We start from the raw sequence: 13,450 nt of genomic DNA, 5'->3' as shown, positions 1-13,450 counted from the left end.
AGTAAGGATCGCCGTGATTATCGAGGTCAGATAAGCAAAAGATAAAAACAGAGTGGACGCCCACAATACCGTAACCTGTGTAACCAGGCCAACAATACAAAGTATCTTGGTAAGGTCCAGACATGTAAAGGATATGGAAATTGAGAGCGTTATCATAGAAAGACGGCAGACAGAAGGGGAGAAATTCTGTAAACGAGGGGGGTTAAGGAACTCATCACCTCTGGAAATGATATTTTATCTTCGAAACTAAAAGTCAAATATCATCAAATAATGCCGCTAAACAACGTATTTGTATAGAAAGAGTCATCACAGACACCCAGTATTGTGCATGTCAACTGGTCTCTTGAGGGGGAGGGGGGGCAGTATTGAGCATGTCAACTGGTCTCTTGAGGGGGAGGGGGAGGGCATTTACCGTTACCAAACAACTAAATCAATCAAATGTTCTTATAGTTTATTCTTGTGATCCCATCATAATCATTACTCAATTGATCCTATTTGTTTTGTTATTGGATGAGTTGTACTAACCAGCAGGCGTGCAGTAACCTATCAAGTGGCACTAAATCAAGCAGGTTTCTTTGTGGGGGTATACATATTGTCGCTAGGATCAAATTTCTGTTACGGCTCCAAGCCACGGGGTACAGTTTTAAAGTGAAAATAAAAGGTTTTACATGCAGTGATGGGAATGTTCCATACCGTCCAACGAGATACAACAATACATCATTAAAGTCCATCTAAACGATGCGTGTGTGCGAGAGTCATGGAGGCGACGTGAAACCAATGAAACTTCATATTGATAATCACATAAAACGCAGATAAAGCAAGATTTAATCCAATTGTTATGTTTGCATATAGAAGTACTTTAACGCTCATTACGACAACTGAATTCAATTTTGTAACGGTTTTCCTAGTCTATGGTCCTTGAAGACTTTTCAAGTTTTTCAGTTTTTGCTACTTCGAGCCCAAGAGTCTCCTTGACCTCGATATCCACCTGAAAAAGTCGAGTAGCAGTGTTTTTTTCATGATTCAATTACCGTAACGTGATAGCCAAGTGATCTTAGCCAAGATAGACTGATTCTATGCACCCAGAACGTTGCACGTATCGCTTTCCGTGACATAACAGCAGTTTCCGAGAACTATTTCCCTCCACAGCCCCTCCCCCCTGGAACATGAGAATTAACAGGAATAATCTCATTAACAAAACTTAACAGTTACCGGAAGAGATCATTAAAATGTGCAACGATGTAAACACGAACAAATGTTCATATGATCAAGTCGTGATCCCAGCTTGACAACTGTCACAGGTAACTTTACACTTGCTTCTTCCCTTCTCTCCTCTTTCTTCCTCTACTTCTCTTTTCTTTGCATATTTTCTTAACTTTTCTCGATATGTTTTTCTTTTGACATTCCTTCTCGTGGCTTTTCTTGTCTTGCATTCCTACGCAGCTCTTTGCTTCCGGCCCGTGATATTAATAGAGAGTTTTAGATTTACGTTCACGCCAAACGTGAAACGTCAGTTGACCAGTAAAAAATTCTTTTAAATTACTGAAAAAGAATCGCACAAAAGTCAAAGTAGTAGAAAAACAAAAGAGTATTTGCGCTTGGTGAGAAGGTTTGTAAAAGGCAAAGTAAAATACAGGAAAACGATGAAAATGTGGTCACGTTTGCCTGTTTGCGGGGAGAAAAAAAAGTCAATCTAAAACTCTCTATTCTTGGCTATGGACGATCCCTTGGTCGACTACAGAATACGTACATCAATATTTTAGTTCTCAAACCAACAAAATGAATCAAGGAATTCCGCATGCATCAATGAAGGTGCTCTCAGTGTGACAGAAGACACGTAATCTGACTGTTTTGTCATGGGTGGGGAGGGAGGGCGTTGTCTTGCTCCTGCTTATTCTTTTGACCCTGTCTGTAACGATTCCTAGTGTACCCCCCCCCCCTTCCCCCCCAGATGACGCAAGTAAGCGAGTAATCATCTATCTATCCAGTAACCTGAGCTAGCAACCATTACACTACCTGGCATGTGTAACCTTGTGTAATAGCTTGGAGAGATTCCAGCATACAAATATAACTCCCCACGAAGGCTGTCGTTGTGAAGACATGACAAACTGTTAAATCATCAATAAAGAAGAAGGATCGAAGGAAAGCTCACTATTGAGACGTGGCTTCAAAAACCGAACAGTAAATGGTAAGTACATGAGTATATCTATCGGTCAGGAAAGCTTTTGAGCTAATACTTTGAAGAACTACAGTATGTTGAGCCAAGATATTTACAACAGCTTCTTCTAGAAGACACTCAAAACCATGAAGGTTTATGCATTTATATATGCAGTGTTTTTCTCGCTGCTCACAGGCTCTGAAAGCTAAGACATGAGTGAACTTCATTTCGCTTATCAATAATAATGATAGAAGATGATATCATGAATGTATGATGCATGCGGCTCGATAACTCGTATCCCTCTTGTCATTTCCGAAAAATCAAAACCAAAAAAATAGAGTTGCGATTATTTTCGTTCTTGTGCAATGAGAGGTTTATTCGATTCGTCGTCCTGTTTGCATCGTGCGATCCATTCTATTAAGGAGCTCAGAACACACAGGTAGCCAGACCGAACTAATAGATCCATCTCGACTGACTGATAGCTTGCGTTCAGCCAGTATAATTTCCTCGAAGTTATACTGGCTGAACGCTTGCTACTGACTAACTGATACTAAAACAACTAGAGTCGCAGAAAAAGCAGATACTATTTAAATTTATGCAACCCCCTTCGCTCTCCCTTTGTATTCCAAAGAAAGGATGGATGTACGAAAATCGCTGAAGAATAACAAAACAGCTGATTTAAAATTGACGTGTAGGCCTGTGTAAACGACCAGATGGTCGATAACCAGGCCATTCTAACAGTAGACGGTACCTGTGTAAACGACCAGATGGTCGATAACCAGGCCATGCTAACAGTAGACGGTACCTGTGTAAACGACCAGATGGTCGATAACCAGGCCATTCTAACAGTAGACGGTACCTGTGTAAACGACCAGATGGTCGATAACCAGCCGGGCCATGCTAATCATCAGTCACTACATAATAGATTCTGGTTGGTTGGATCTATATATAGTGACCATCAAAGGTTACAGAAGGTTGGTAACCATTATCAAGGAATACCACTCCAGTCGTTATTAACAAGCCACAAAGGGTCAAATACAAACTCGATTTCAGCACAAACGCTTGTGGGTATGTTTTTCATCTTTCAATCTAAATAAAGCAAAACGTGTACAAGGAGTTAAATCTGTCAACTCTCTATTTGTGAAGTGCAGTATAAAAGAAAATGCTTGACCAGGAAGGCTTGACCATGAAGGCTTGACCATGATGCTTTGTCCAGGAAGTTCGTTGGAAGACTTATCACAAATGCTTGGCAGATGTCATGTCAATAAACGGACGTTTTATAGGTATGGTCAGCACGAAACACGAGATGCACTCTCAATACAGAGCTCTTCCGTGTAGGTTCCCTCCACACGCACTACCCTACACTACATTCTACATTTACAACATACAACACTCAACTCCAATTCACAGAGGAAGGCCCAGACCGGAGAACCCGGCGAAAACCCTCGTAGCAAGGAGAGAACACACATCAATCCAACTCAACTACTCTCATACGATCGAGAGGCGAGTGGTAAACCACTACACCACTCAGAATGAGCGCACACTCATGAAGACTGGTTGATCTCTACTCGATGATATATTATTGGTTCAGATTAAAAGCGCCCTTTTTGAGGCGGGTAGCGCCATCCTCCATCATGTAACTAACTTCACATAAGATGGTTCCTCCGACCACAACAGTAATCGCCCTCACAAGCACCGCGCACCAACACTCGAGCTATCCCAGTGGAAGCCGGTAGACACTGTATTGTTTCTTCATGCAGGCGAGTTGATACAGTTTCCTTTACCAGTACGTACATGAGTATTTGGCACGGTTTTTTTCTTGGCATGACCTGCTGGGCTTGCTAGCGTTTTCTTCGTCTTTGTGGTCTTATATCATCGTATTAGTAATGATGTCATATCCCCATTCCACTCCTCTCACCCACTCTTCCGTAACACCATCCCGGCATGGCATACGCACACTTGGGCTTGTGGGTAAATTGGCTCGTTGTATGCCTGAGGTTTTGTTATCAAGATATTAAATCTTTTCACCTATGACAAATAGCCAATCACTTGTGTTTTCTGATTTCTGTTTAGCAAAATGCAAACTACAGTATTATGACATGCAATAGATACTAACGCTTTAGTGTAACGACACTATTTGGCAGGCCTCGGAATCCATTTTTTTCCCCACAAAATGTACAGCATGTATTCTTATTACCTATACTCATAACTGTCACTTGTGTTCTGTTACCATGCCATGTCCGACAACAGTACTCAGGCAATCATTAGCAAAATTACCGGTTCTTGGTCGCGGTTTTTAAACGATACTATGTCAGTCATGCTTTCGCCTTTATTAAGAACGGATACAACACTATGGAAAGCTAGTTTTTTTACGCATTTCGTTGTTAGATTGGTCGGCTAATGGTGAGCGTGGTGCAATAATATAGTACTCGGTTCCAGCCAGAGAAAAGACAGAATGAACGCGCAAAAAGTAGAAATCGATAATCAGACAATGGAAAAGAAAAGTGTTTTTCTCGTTAATTGGACCATTTCTTCGATCACGCATAAAACAAAAGACTCAAACATTTTCTAGAATCAACAACTCACGCTTTTTACGAATCACAATCTACAGTCAAAATCATCGGTTTTCTTATCAAAAAAGGGGTGGAAAAACATCCAAAAATGTCTTTTTTGCTTTGAGCTTTTTTCAAAGATTCGTTGCTCGATGCTAATTTTCACAAGTCCTTTCAATGCCAAAAGTGTCATTACAGCAAAGCATCTTTAGCACTTGCTCAAAACAATAAACGTCACAAAACATCCAAGCTTATGTCTTCAAAATTTCAAAATACTGTAAGGCCATCATCATGGTAGTTTTAAGATTAGTGCCTTAGTATTAGTGCCTTGTTTGAAGCGGTAAACTAAGGTGGGCTGGTCTTAACATAATTATCATGTCACTCAAGCGTCGTTTTAATATGGTTAGTCGTCGATGCGAAACATTTAGATGTCACGCTGCCCACTGCAAGCCAGACCAGAAAACACTCTCCTTGGGTCGGTTGAACCGAGTCTCAGACGCGGGAAAAATCACGCTAATTGTAAGTCTTGTTTTCTTATCGACGTCTGTTGCGTATAGGTATTCGGGAATAAAGCGTTTGGTGGCGTTTCGGACGCGGACTTTGTCTTGCTTGCCATCTGTTTGTCCATTGCCAAATTACCACATCTCGCTAGACGAACATTGAATATTCAAGAAGCGAGGCATGGTGTAGTTCGCTTATATAAATCAATGTCTGTAGCGGAATTAAAGTCCAAACAAATCGTAAGGTCGTGTTTGTCGTATTGGATCATGTTTTACAAGCAGCAGACGATGTCTAGCCGACTGGCTATCATTTTAAACATCGGTAGAACGCGTATGACGTTTGTTGGTGTCTGGCTTTATTGTCAGACACCTTACAGTGCCTAGCACCCGTATAAGACTTTAATGGCTTGATATTGACAGTACTTGCCGTGCCATACTTTAACATATTCACCCCTACAATAAGATATAATCAGCTGACGCGGACACTAAGTTCATGGCATCTTATTTGTGCCGGGAACGTTTCTTTTACGAGAATAATGGGGTAGTCTTTGAATTAATATTATTCACAACAACAGACTGAGGTGTATTATATCAGACACACAGTTGCTCCGTTTCGCACTGGTCATGACAGCATCACTCACCACACAAATTTGCTCCTGTTTTCGTCTACATCGTTACTTAATGAATAAAAAATCCCAGGAGAAGGATTAAATGAACGAAAGAAAAGAAGCTGGGTTGGGGGTTTCAAGTTGGGGTTGAGTGTTACATAGCGTGATGTTGAATATCGATGACAGATGGAAGAAAGTAGATCTAGTTACAACTATTTGCTAGATCACTAGATGGAGTTGGGTTTTCGATGACCCACCACATATAATCCTTATACCGTACATCTAGGTAGAATACACTGAACATGTAAAGATCATTCATTTCCCTTTGTTAACTCGTGGTATTTTCTATTCAGATTGAATTGGTTTGGAACAACCAGCATGACTCCAAGCATGGCTTGTAGAAGGAATTTACTCCAACCAGCGATCATTCTAGTCCTGTTTATCGGTGTCAATGGTAAGTACAGATGTATGATCATCTCAAACATAATAGTATATAATAATACTAGTTTAATGTTAGTCTTGGGTTTACTGTGTGTATTTATATGATCCATTAAGCTGGCTTCAAATAAACCACATCTAAGGACATATGAAACAACATCCATATACAACTGACCTAGTCCGTGTTAGACTCCGTAAAGTCACATTCAATAAGGGCTAACTGAACTTATAACTGTGTTTTAATTTGGACACTATGTTTCGAGTTTTGGGCCCTTCATAAGACAAGATATTTTCTATTTGTCGTGGTGTTCAAGTCGTTTGACTGAGTCAAGCGTGTTTCTAAGAGACGTCAACGGCGTCCGTAAGCATCATGGTAATCACTCCATACTAATCGTTCTTCCCCTCTTTCCATCGCCTTTATTATCCCTAATATGAACCAACGACTTCAATCAATATAACACCATGTTATAGGCGAAAAAAGATGATTTTTGCTCACAATTCTTAATAAATCTAGTGTGGCCTAAAGCTCATTCATGTTGATGTAAAAGTGTTGGCAAGAGATCAAAGGAAGCTTCTGGCGATTCTGACGTGGTTGACCTAATGATTTAAAGATAAATAATTGTAGAGGAAACCCGCGGTGCAACAAAGGAAAATAGCGTTCAAACGACCAAGAAGAAATACTAAAACACTTTCCTACACCACTCTCGTCAAACACTTCAAGAAGACGTGTTTATGTGAACGTTTTACTCGTATTGTTTTTAAATACTTTGTGAGATCAAGCGTCATTACACGAGCAACTTTTAGTAACAACTTGTTTTGAATTATTGTGACGGTAAGAGTAAAGGTTTGAACTGCACTTTTTGAAGAATCACAATATTTATCTCCCAACGCATTTGCTTTCTAGCAAAACAACAATACAATGCCCAATAAGCCGTAAAATGATCGGATTTATTCTTGCACAAAGTAGTAGTTTTATCTGTCATGTGCAAATCATACTGCAGCTTACAATTTGATCTTCTGGTTACTAATTACACTGTTTTTGGGTTGAAGGGTTATCAAAGTTTTATCTGAGAAAAACACATTGAATGAGCAGGGTTTGATAAACCCGCTGATAACCTCACTGATATCGCTCAAAATACCTGTTTATCATCTTTCTATACTTGTACTTTAACCTATTTTGTATTGTCTTGTCATTCCTGGTTATTTGCTCTTTGACGCTAAGCAAAGCCCTACTACTGATACTCTAAAATTATCAATCTCATTTGATGTGGAGTAAAGGATGGATTATAGTTGTGATGTGTTCTAATGTTCTATGATTGGTGAAGCAGTTGATATTTCTCAACATTTAAAGTGTTTGTATTCATTTCCGGTCACGATCTTGGAATTTACCTGAAGACGCGCACAACTGCGTAAAAAGTGGGAAAACTACGGAACTCCCAAATGGCTTCCGAAATTGTGCGCATTTTGATCGGTTAGTGTACATTTTTATGGTTTTTGATTGGTCAAGAGGTGGAAGTCATTCGAGTATCACGGTGCGTGAATGTTCCCGAACATTTTCTGTTTTCCATCAAAGCAATGATGACTCACTAATATTCTTGAAAAATAGCCTTTGTTTACTTACCATTAGTGAAGCGCAAGGATACCCAACTAATTGATAGGCCTGTGTGACCGGTAATGCATCGGCAAAGAACTTATCCTCTTGATTCCTAAGACGCCAACAAATAATTGTTCGTTAGTGTTTTTAATATTATCATAAAAGCTTGAGTGACAATCTAAATTAGTTGTTTCTTTATTGAATAGTTGAATGATATATTCATTTGCATTATTTCCATTCAGCAATTATAATCATAGTGTAACTTTCTTGTGGCAGCCATGTTTATTCCCATGACATTTTGTTTATGCTAAAGTAAACGGGCTTCCCCCGAATGTAAATTATTGACCCACATTAGAAAGTTTGGCGGCAAATTGATACTGATAATAACGATATATCAGTGATATATAGGCAGTGGATAATGTGGGGACTGAATGGTTGGAGTGCATGGGATGGCCAAATTATTTATAAAAGAGGGGGGAATGGCTGGTGGAGAAGAATGATGATATAATTGAACTATCTGGGTGCTAAAATATTGCTGTTTGTTCTCGATACAGGAGGCCTTTTTGGTGATAGTGAGTCATCAACGTCAAGCCAAGAAGACCCTGCAACCACACAATTCATGCACATGATGAAAAAACAGTTAAGAAAAGATTCCTACACTAGACAAAGTAAAAGAGATCAGCAGCTGCCTGGAGACCTGGCAGCTAAAAATGCAGTCATCAGAAACTTCGTTTTTAGAAAATTTAAAGGTGAAATGCTGTTCATGTTTTCGTTTCTTCCTGAAAAGAAGCAGTGTGACATCCTGGTGTCTCTTTCTGTGTCAACACAATGCAACCTGACAAGTGTCATGCACATTCTTAGTAATGAGAGCATTCTTAGAACCTCCCAACAAGTCAAATGCTTCTCAAGAAGGCCATTACGTTATCCACAATGTCAGACTATAGATACCATGAAGATTTTAGATGGTTTTTGGAATCAAATGGGAAGACTTTTCAATAACATATCCGTAGCTTTCCAGTGTAACATCATCAATATAATCACAACAACATCGTTAAAGTATCGTCAGCAACGGCAACAGTACAACACAAAGATCAAAGCTCCACGTATCACACTTAAAACTGCTGAAAGACAGTTAGAACTTATCTTTCCATATCTGCACATCAAAGAAAAATGTTCCAAAGTTTGGAAACCTTTGAAAAAGATGGTCCCATTCAAATCACCAGCGTCACTCCTAAATTTAACTGTCAAACTTGGTGCTCGAGTTAAGAGAAAAGATTGGCTTAGGAACATCAAGAAAAAAGCTTTTCAAATGTACAAGATTTACTACAATTATTATTACTATCATCAGCCAATGAGGGAACGACCATTGCATTACAAAAAAAGACGCCCCACTAATCCTCCATTATTAAACAGCAATGATGTTAGACTTAATGTTATCAGGGTGACCAAAATAAAAAGAACGATTTCTGTTGTCTTTGGCATGGAAGTGAGAAGACCAAGGATACAGATTTACAATAGAATTTCACCTGCTAAGCTGTTGCTTGTACCACTCAAACAACTAGGAATGAAAGGTCTTAATTCTTTCTTCAATGGCACTGTTGTTAAACTTACTGGAGCACAACTGAAACGAGAAACCGATAAAGAAAGATATGTTTGGTCTGTGCCACAAATCATGGAAAGTAAGCGGCAATTTCCACGATATCTAGTGACTTACTACAGACAGTTAGACAGGGAAGGTAAATGTCTAGTGATGCTGTATATCTCATCACATCTTCAGACCAAACTCAGACCAGTAGAATTGCTTTACAACACCTTCAAATATATCCCTAGAAAGTACTTCTGCTCATCAACACGAAGGATCTTAGTGAGTCCAGTTGCCAACAGAACAGACACGTACATAGCAAAACCAAAGCCAAAATCTGCAGAGAAACCCTCATCATTACCAAAACATATTAAGCCAGATACAACCAACAAGAACAAGATTCTTGTAAGAGTTAATCCTAAACAGACAAATACCAGCAAGGAAAATGATTTCCCAGAGGACAGTGAAGAGCAAGCAGAAGAAGAACAAGAAATAACACCACTAGAAATAGGCCTGTTTGCGATTCTTGGCTTTCTTTGTCTAGCTATTTTGGCATTCACTGTCAATTGCGTCTTGTTTACTATAAAGAAGAAAAAGTCTGCACCAACACAACAAGTTAACACAGCATTTGCAAGAGCAGTTTTAACAAGAGACACAAATGGCACATCTGCAGATGAACATGTCGAAGTTATGTTGGATAACACCATTAAAAATGCAATGACAAAAAATTGTATCCATAAAAATGGTCCATCTACAAATAAATCTGAACAATGTAGACAAAACAACCCTAAAGAAGGTAAAGTTACACTATCTGAAGAAGAAATATGTCTACATTCAAATGCTCATGGTTTGGATTTATCTTTGAATAGAGAAAATGAGACCTCTGATTTCCTTACAGATAATAAAAAAATATCAGATGAAGTTACAGTAGATATATCAGATAATGGCAATAGTGATCAGAGCAACTGCTCTCAAAGAACAAACTCAAAATGCAGTGTTCATGACTCTAGAAATAGTATATCACTATCTATTACAGAGAACTCTTCAGCACTTGGTACAGGGTCAAGTCAAAGAACTTTAAAGGAGTGTAGTGGGGAACTTGAAGTAATTTCTGATGACAACAATGATCATGTAAGATCTGCAAGCTGTAGTAGTGAGAGTGATGCTGGTTCAAAAACCAGTACAAAAAAGCTGTTTGTGCATTTGGATCAAAGTAGTGATAAAGAAACTGCTACATAATAACCAAGACATATTTAATATTTAGACTGCAATAAGCTTGAGATTTGATGAGTGAATGAGTGAGCCTCCCATCTCATCTATGAAATCCTAAATCAATCAAGAGGTATTCGATGTTGTTATTATTCCAAATGACAGAGTGTCTAACAACTATTCCTAAAATATTACGTTTGATGACAATCATAATCAGCTGTTATCCATGAAAGAACACCTGTCTGTGCAGTTGTTAAAATTAGTCACCTCTTATTGGCAAGGTGTAGATATTTTTTATTTACTTAACCATTTTTCAGTGAATCATTATATACTGTTGTTCCCATTGATCAAACTCTATATTCAATATATCTATCAATCTATGAACTAATACATTACATATGTTCTATAGATTCAAACCTTAACCATAATAGTTTTTAGATCATTTTCAAAAAGAGTATATCATATACATAAAACATTGTGGTGTCCTTTGTTATAATATATCAAAGAATATATCTAGAAAAAGGTCACTGCACATAAACCTTTAAAAATGTATTAAAAACATTAATAGATAGAGTTTATAAAATAAGAAAATTCTTATCTCTGAAATTCAGTTTGTTTGTTTGTTTTTTCTTCATCCACTGAAATTCCAATTGCAATTTAGAAGTTGATTTTTGCGGAGGGAGGAAAACTGGAGAATCCAGAAAACCCTTGAAGCACAGGAGAGAACCATGATTTTGTACTTTGGAATGGAAGATCTTTAAACCGGTCCTTGGTTGAAAATAGTTAAAACGCAATAGCCCACTTTTTGAAAAATGCTTTGCTTGTATGCACAAAGGTTTCAGTTTAAGGCTTTATGCATGATGCTTAGTAATTGATAACAAAAAATAATTAATTTATCCTTTAGGACAAGCAACATATCTTGAAAGTGGGCTATTGGAAAAGTAATCTATAGACAGTGTGTGTCCCATTGGATCTATGACTATTAACAGCCATTTCAAACTCTTAAGCTTTATAGGTTGACTTCCAGTGATATTACATGAAGAATGTAGACTGTGAATATGGTGCATGGCATGGTCTACCTCAAGAATATCTGTCCTGGTTAATTAGGTCAATGAAGGTTTACTACTTCTCCTAAATGGCCCCAGAGATACGACACCACGATTTTGTGACACTATCCAGATGTCTTTTGTAATCCTTCATTCTTTATTGGGAAGCAAGGCGGGTGAGATTTGGGGGGAGTCATTAAAACAGGGTCTTCCCTGCTAGCAGAGCCTATTTTCCTTTTGTTTTGGTTGAGAGAAAAATAGACTCTGCCGATGTAGGACGTTATTTCTGTCGCGCATGCGTGGCATAACTTAGCAACGCTGTCATGATTTTGACAGCCGCTCTCGTCAAACAGTGTTTGGCGCCACAGTGTGTTACATTTGCTCATGCGCACTACATTTAGTCGGTTAAAAACCGGTTTTAAAACTGGTTTTGTTCGTCCACAATCGTGGACGGCAGTGTATCAAAGGAAACGCTCTACATCGGCAGAGTCTCCTTCCTCCCCGCCTGAAAGAAGGGAGAGAAAGAGAAGAGAGACTCTGCTAGCAGGGAAAACAGGGTCAAGATAGTACTAAGATGGGGGTTACACAAAAAAGATTTTTAAAGCACTTTATTAATAAACAGAATGAAAAACAACATATTTCTTGCATGGGTCCTGTAAAAGAAACAAACAGTCCCTTGCACTTTGTCATGTAAGAGCTTACATGTAAATAATAACAAGTGTAATGTCATCACAACATTTCCCTTTACCATTATTTCTCTAGGACCATTTTAATTTCATTCTCGATGACCTTAAAATACTAGTTTAATCTAGAAAACGTGCTGTTGTCGCCTCGTAAAACGTATGCATATGGCAGTCAGGAATATGTCTGGAAATATTGGTATTTGGTATTTTACATGTAGAGATTCAACTCAGTTTGACTTAAAGAAAACTGCTAATATTGAGGTTAACAAACGTACAATTTCAACAAGAACGATACAAGGCATCCCGTATAACCTTCTCAACTATTCTATCTCTTAATCTTACCTTATTCATGGTTTTTAACCGCTGTTTTATCGGAGAATAAGAACTATTGACCGACTGACACCCAAGGTTTTTCTTTTCACTTGTTTCCTCCTGATCACGTGGTTCTAAATGGATGTTCATTGGTTATCGCTTTTTCGCGGGAAATATTGATAAACACGCGCTTGAAACGCACAAAAACGTATAAAAATCCCGAAGATCACGCAAAATAGTAATCATAATGAATAATAAACGATAAAGAATATTTTTACACGGTAGACTTTATCAGTAGGAAGGTGCCTCTTTAAGCTAGCTAGCTCAATGAGCTAACTGGAACTGTGACTAAAATCAAAATATATAAAAAATTGAGAAGGATCCTGGGGGGGGGGGGGGGGGGGGGGTTACTCCCATATATGGACTATACGGGGATAATCCGCTGAACAGGGTATGGTTTTTCGAGCTTCTTGTCATAAACAGGGAATGCAATTTCACTCAAGTTCCAAGTTCTTCCTGAGTTTCCTGTCATATTCAGGGATTCTACTTTCGTATTGACCGAAACTGGTTCATTGTCGTAAAAAAAACGATACGCGAGATGACTCAGTGCAATAAATTATTTAACAGATCAGAAACAGGGTCCACAAATTTGATTTTTTAAATCATAAACAGGGTACGACCCCTTTCAGAATCCCAGCGGAACACCCCTACCCAAATTCTGGCAAAGTACCCCCTCCCTCCCTTCCCGGGAGAAGGATGTACTTTTGT

The 13,450-nt window shown here is 38.6% G+C and overlaps 2 protein-coding genes across 5 annotated transcripts in view; one reads left to right on the top strand and one right to left on the bottom strand.

Moving 5' to 3' along the window:
* Positions 1 to 12,800, bottom strand: part of LOC116289666 (beta-ureidopropionase) — a 29,873-nt gene extending 17,073 nt beyond the window's left edge. For both annotated transcript variants that reach the window (XM_031696615.1, XM_089033333.1), the window contains exons 1-2: positions 12,713 to 12,800; positions 7,878 to 7,962 (exon numbers count right to left, since the gene is read on the bottom strand). The gene's annotated coding sequence lies outside the window, so the exon portion shown is untranslated. The remainder of the gene's footprint in view (positions 1 to 7,877; positions 7,963 to 12,712) is intronic.
* On the top strand, positions 2,029 to 11,247 carry LOC116289663 (uncharacterized). Of its 3 annotated transcripts, none has more exons than XM_031696611.2 (3): positions 2,029 to 2,188; positions 6,172 to 6,272; positions 8,405 to 11,247. In XM_031696611.2, the coding sequence occupies exons 2-3, from the start codon at positions 6,197 to 6,199 to the stop codon at positions 10,669 to 10,671; spliced, it is 2,343 nt and encodes a 780-aa protein (XP_031552471.2). In that variant the 5' UTR covers positions 2,029 to 2,188; positions 6,172 to 6,196; the 3' UTR covers positions 10,672 to 11,247. The 3 variants fall into 3 exon arrangements, with proteins under 3 accessions (XP_031552471.2, XP_031552469.2, XP_031552472.2); XM_031696609.2 differs by lacking the exon at positions 2,029 to 2,188 and adding an exon at positions 5,034 to 5,229; XM_031696612.2 differs by lacking the exon at positions 2,029 to 2,188 and adding an exon at positions 5,995 to 6,104.
* Positions 12,801 to 13,450: the final 650 nt, after the last annotated feature.

The sequence above is a fragment of the Actinia tenebrosa genome, unplaced genomic scaffold, assembly GCF_029948245.1.
Source record: "Actinia tenebrosa isolate PJP-AT-01 unplaced genomic scaffold, QUT_ActTen_1.0 PGA_scaffold1__47_contigs__length_23844297, whole genome shotgun sequence".
In the NCBI taxonomy this organism is placed as follows: Eukaryota; Metazoa; Cnidaria; class Anthozoa; order Actiniaria; family Actiniidae; genus Actinia; species Actinia tenebrosa.
Note: the sequence above shows the minus strand (reverse complement) of the source record. Positions and strands in the feature narration are given on the sequence as shown.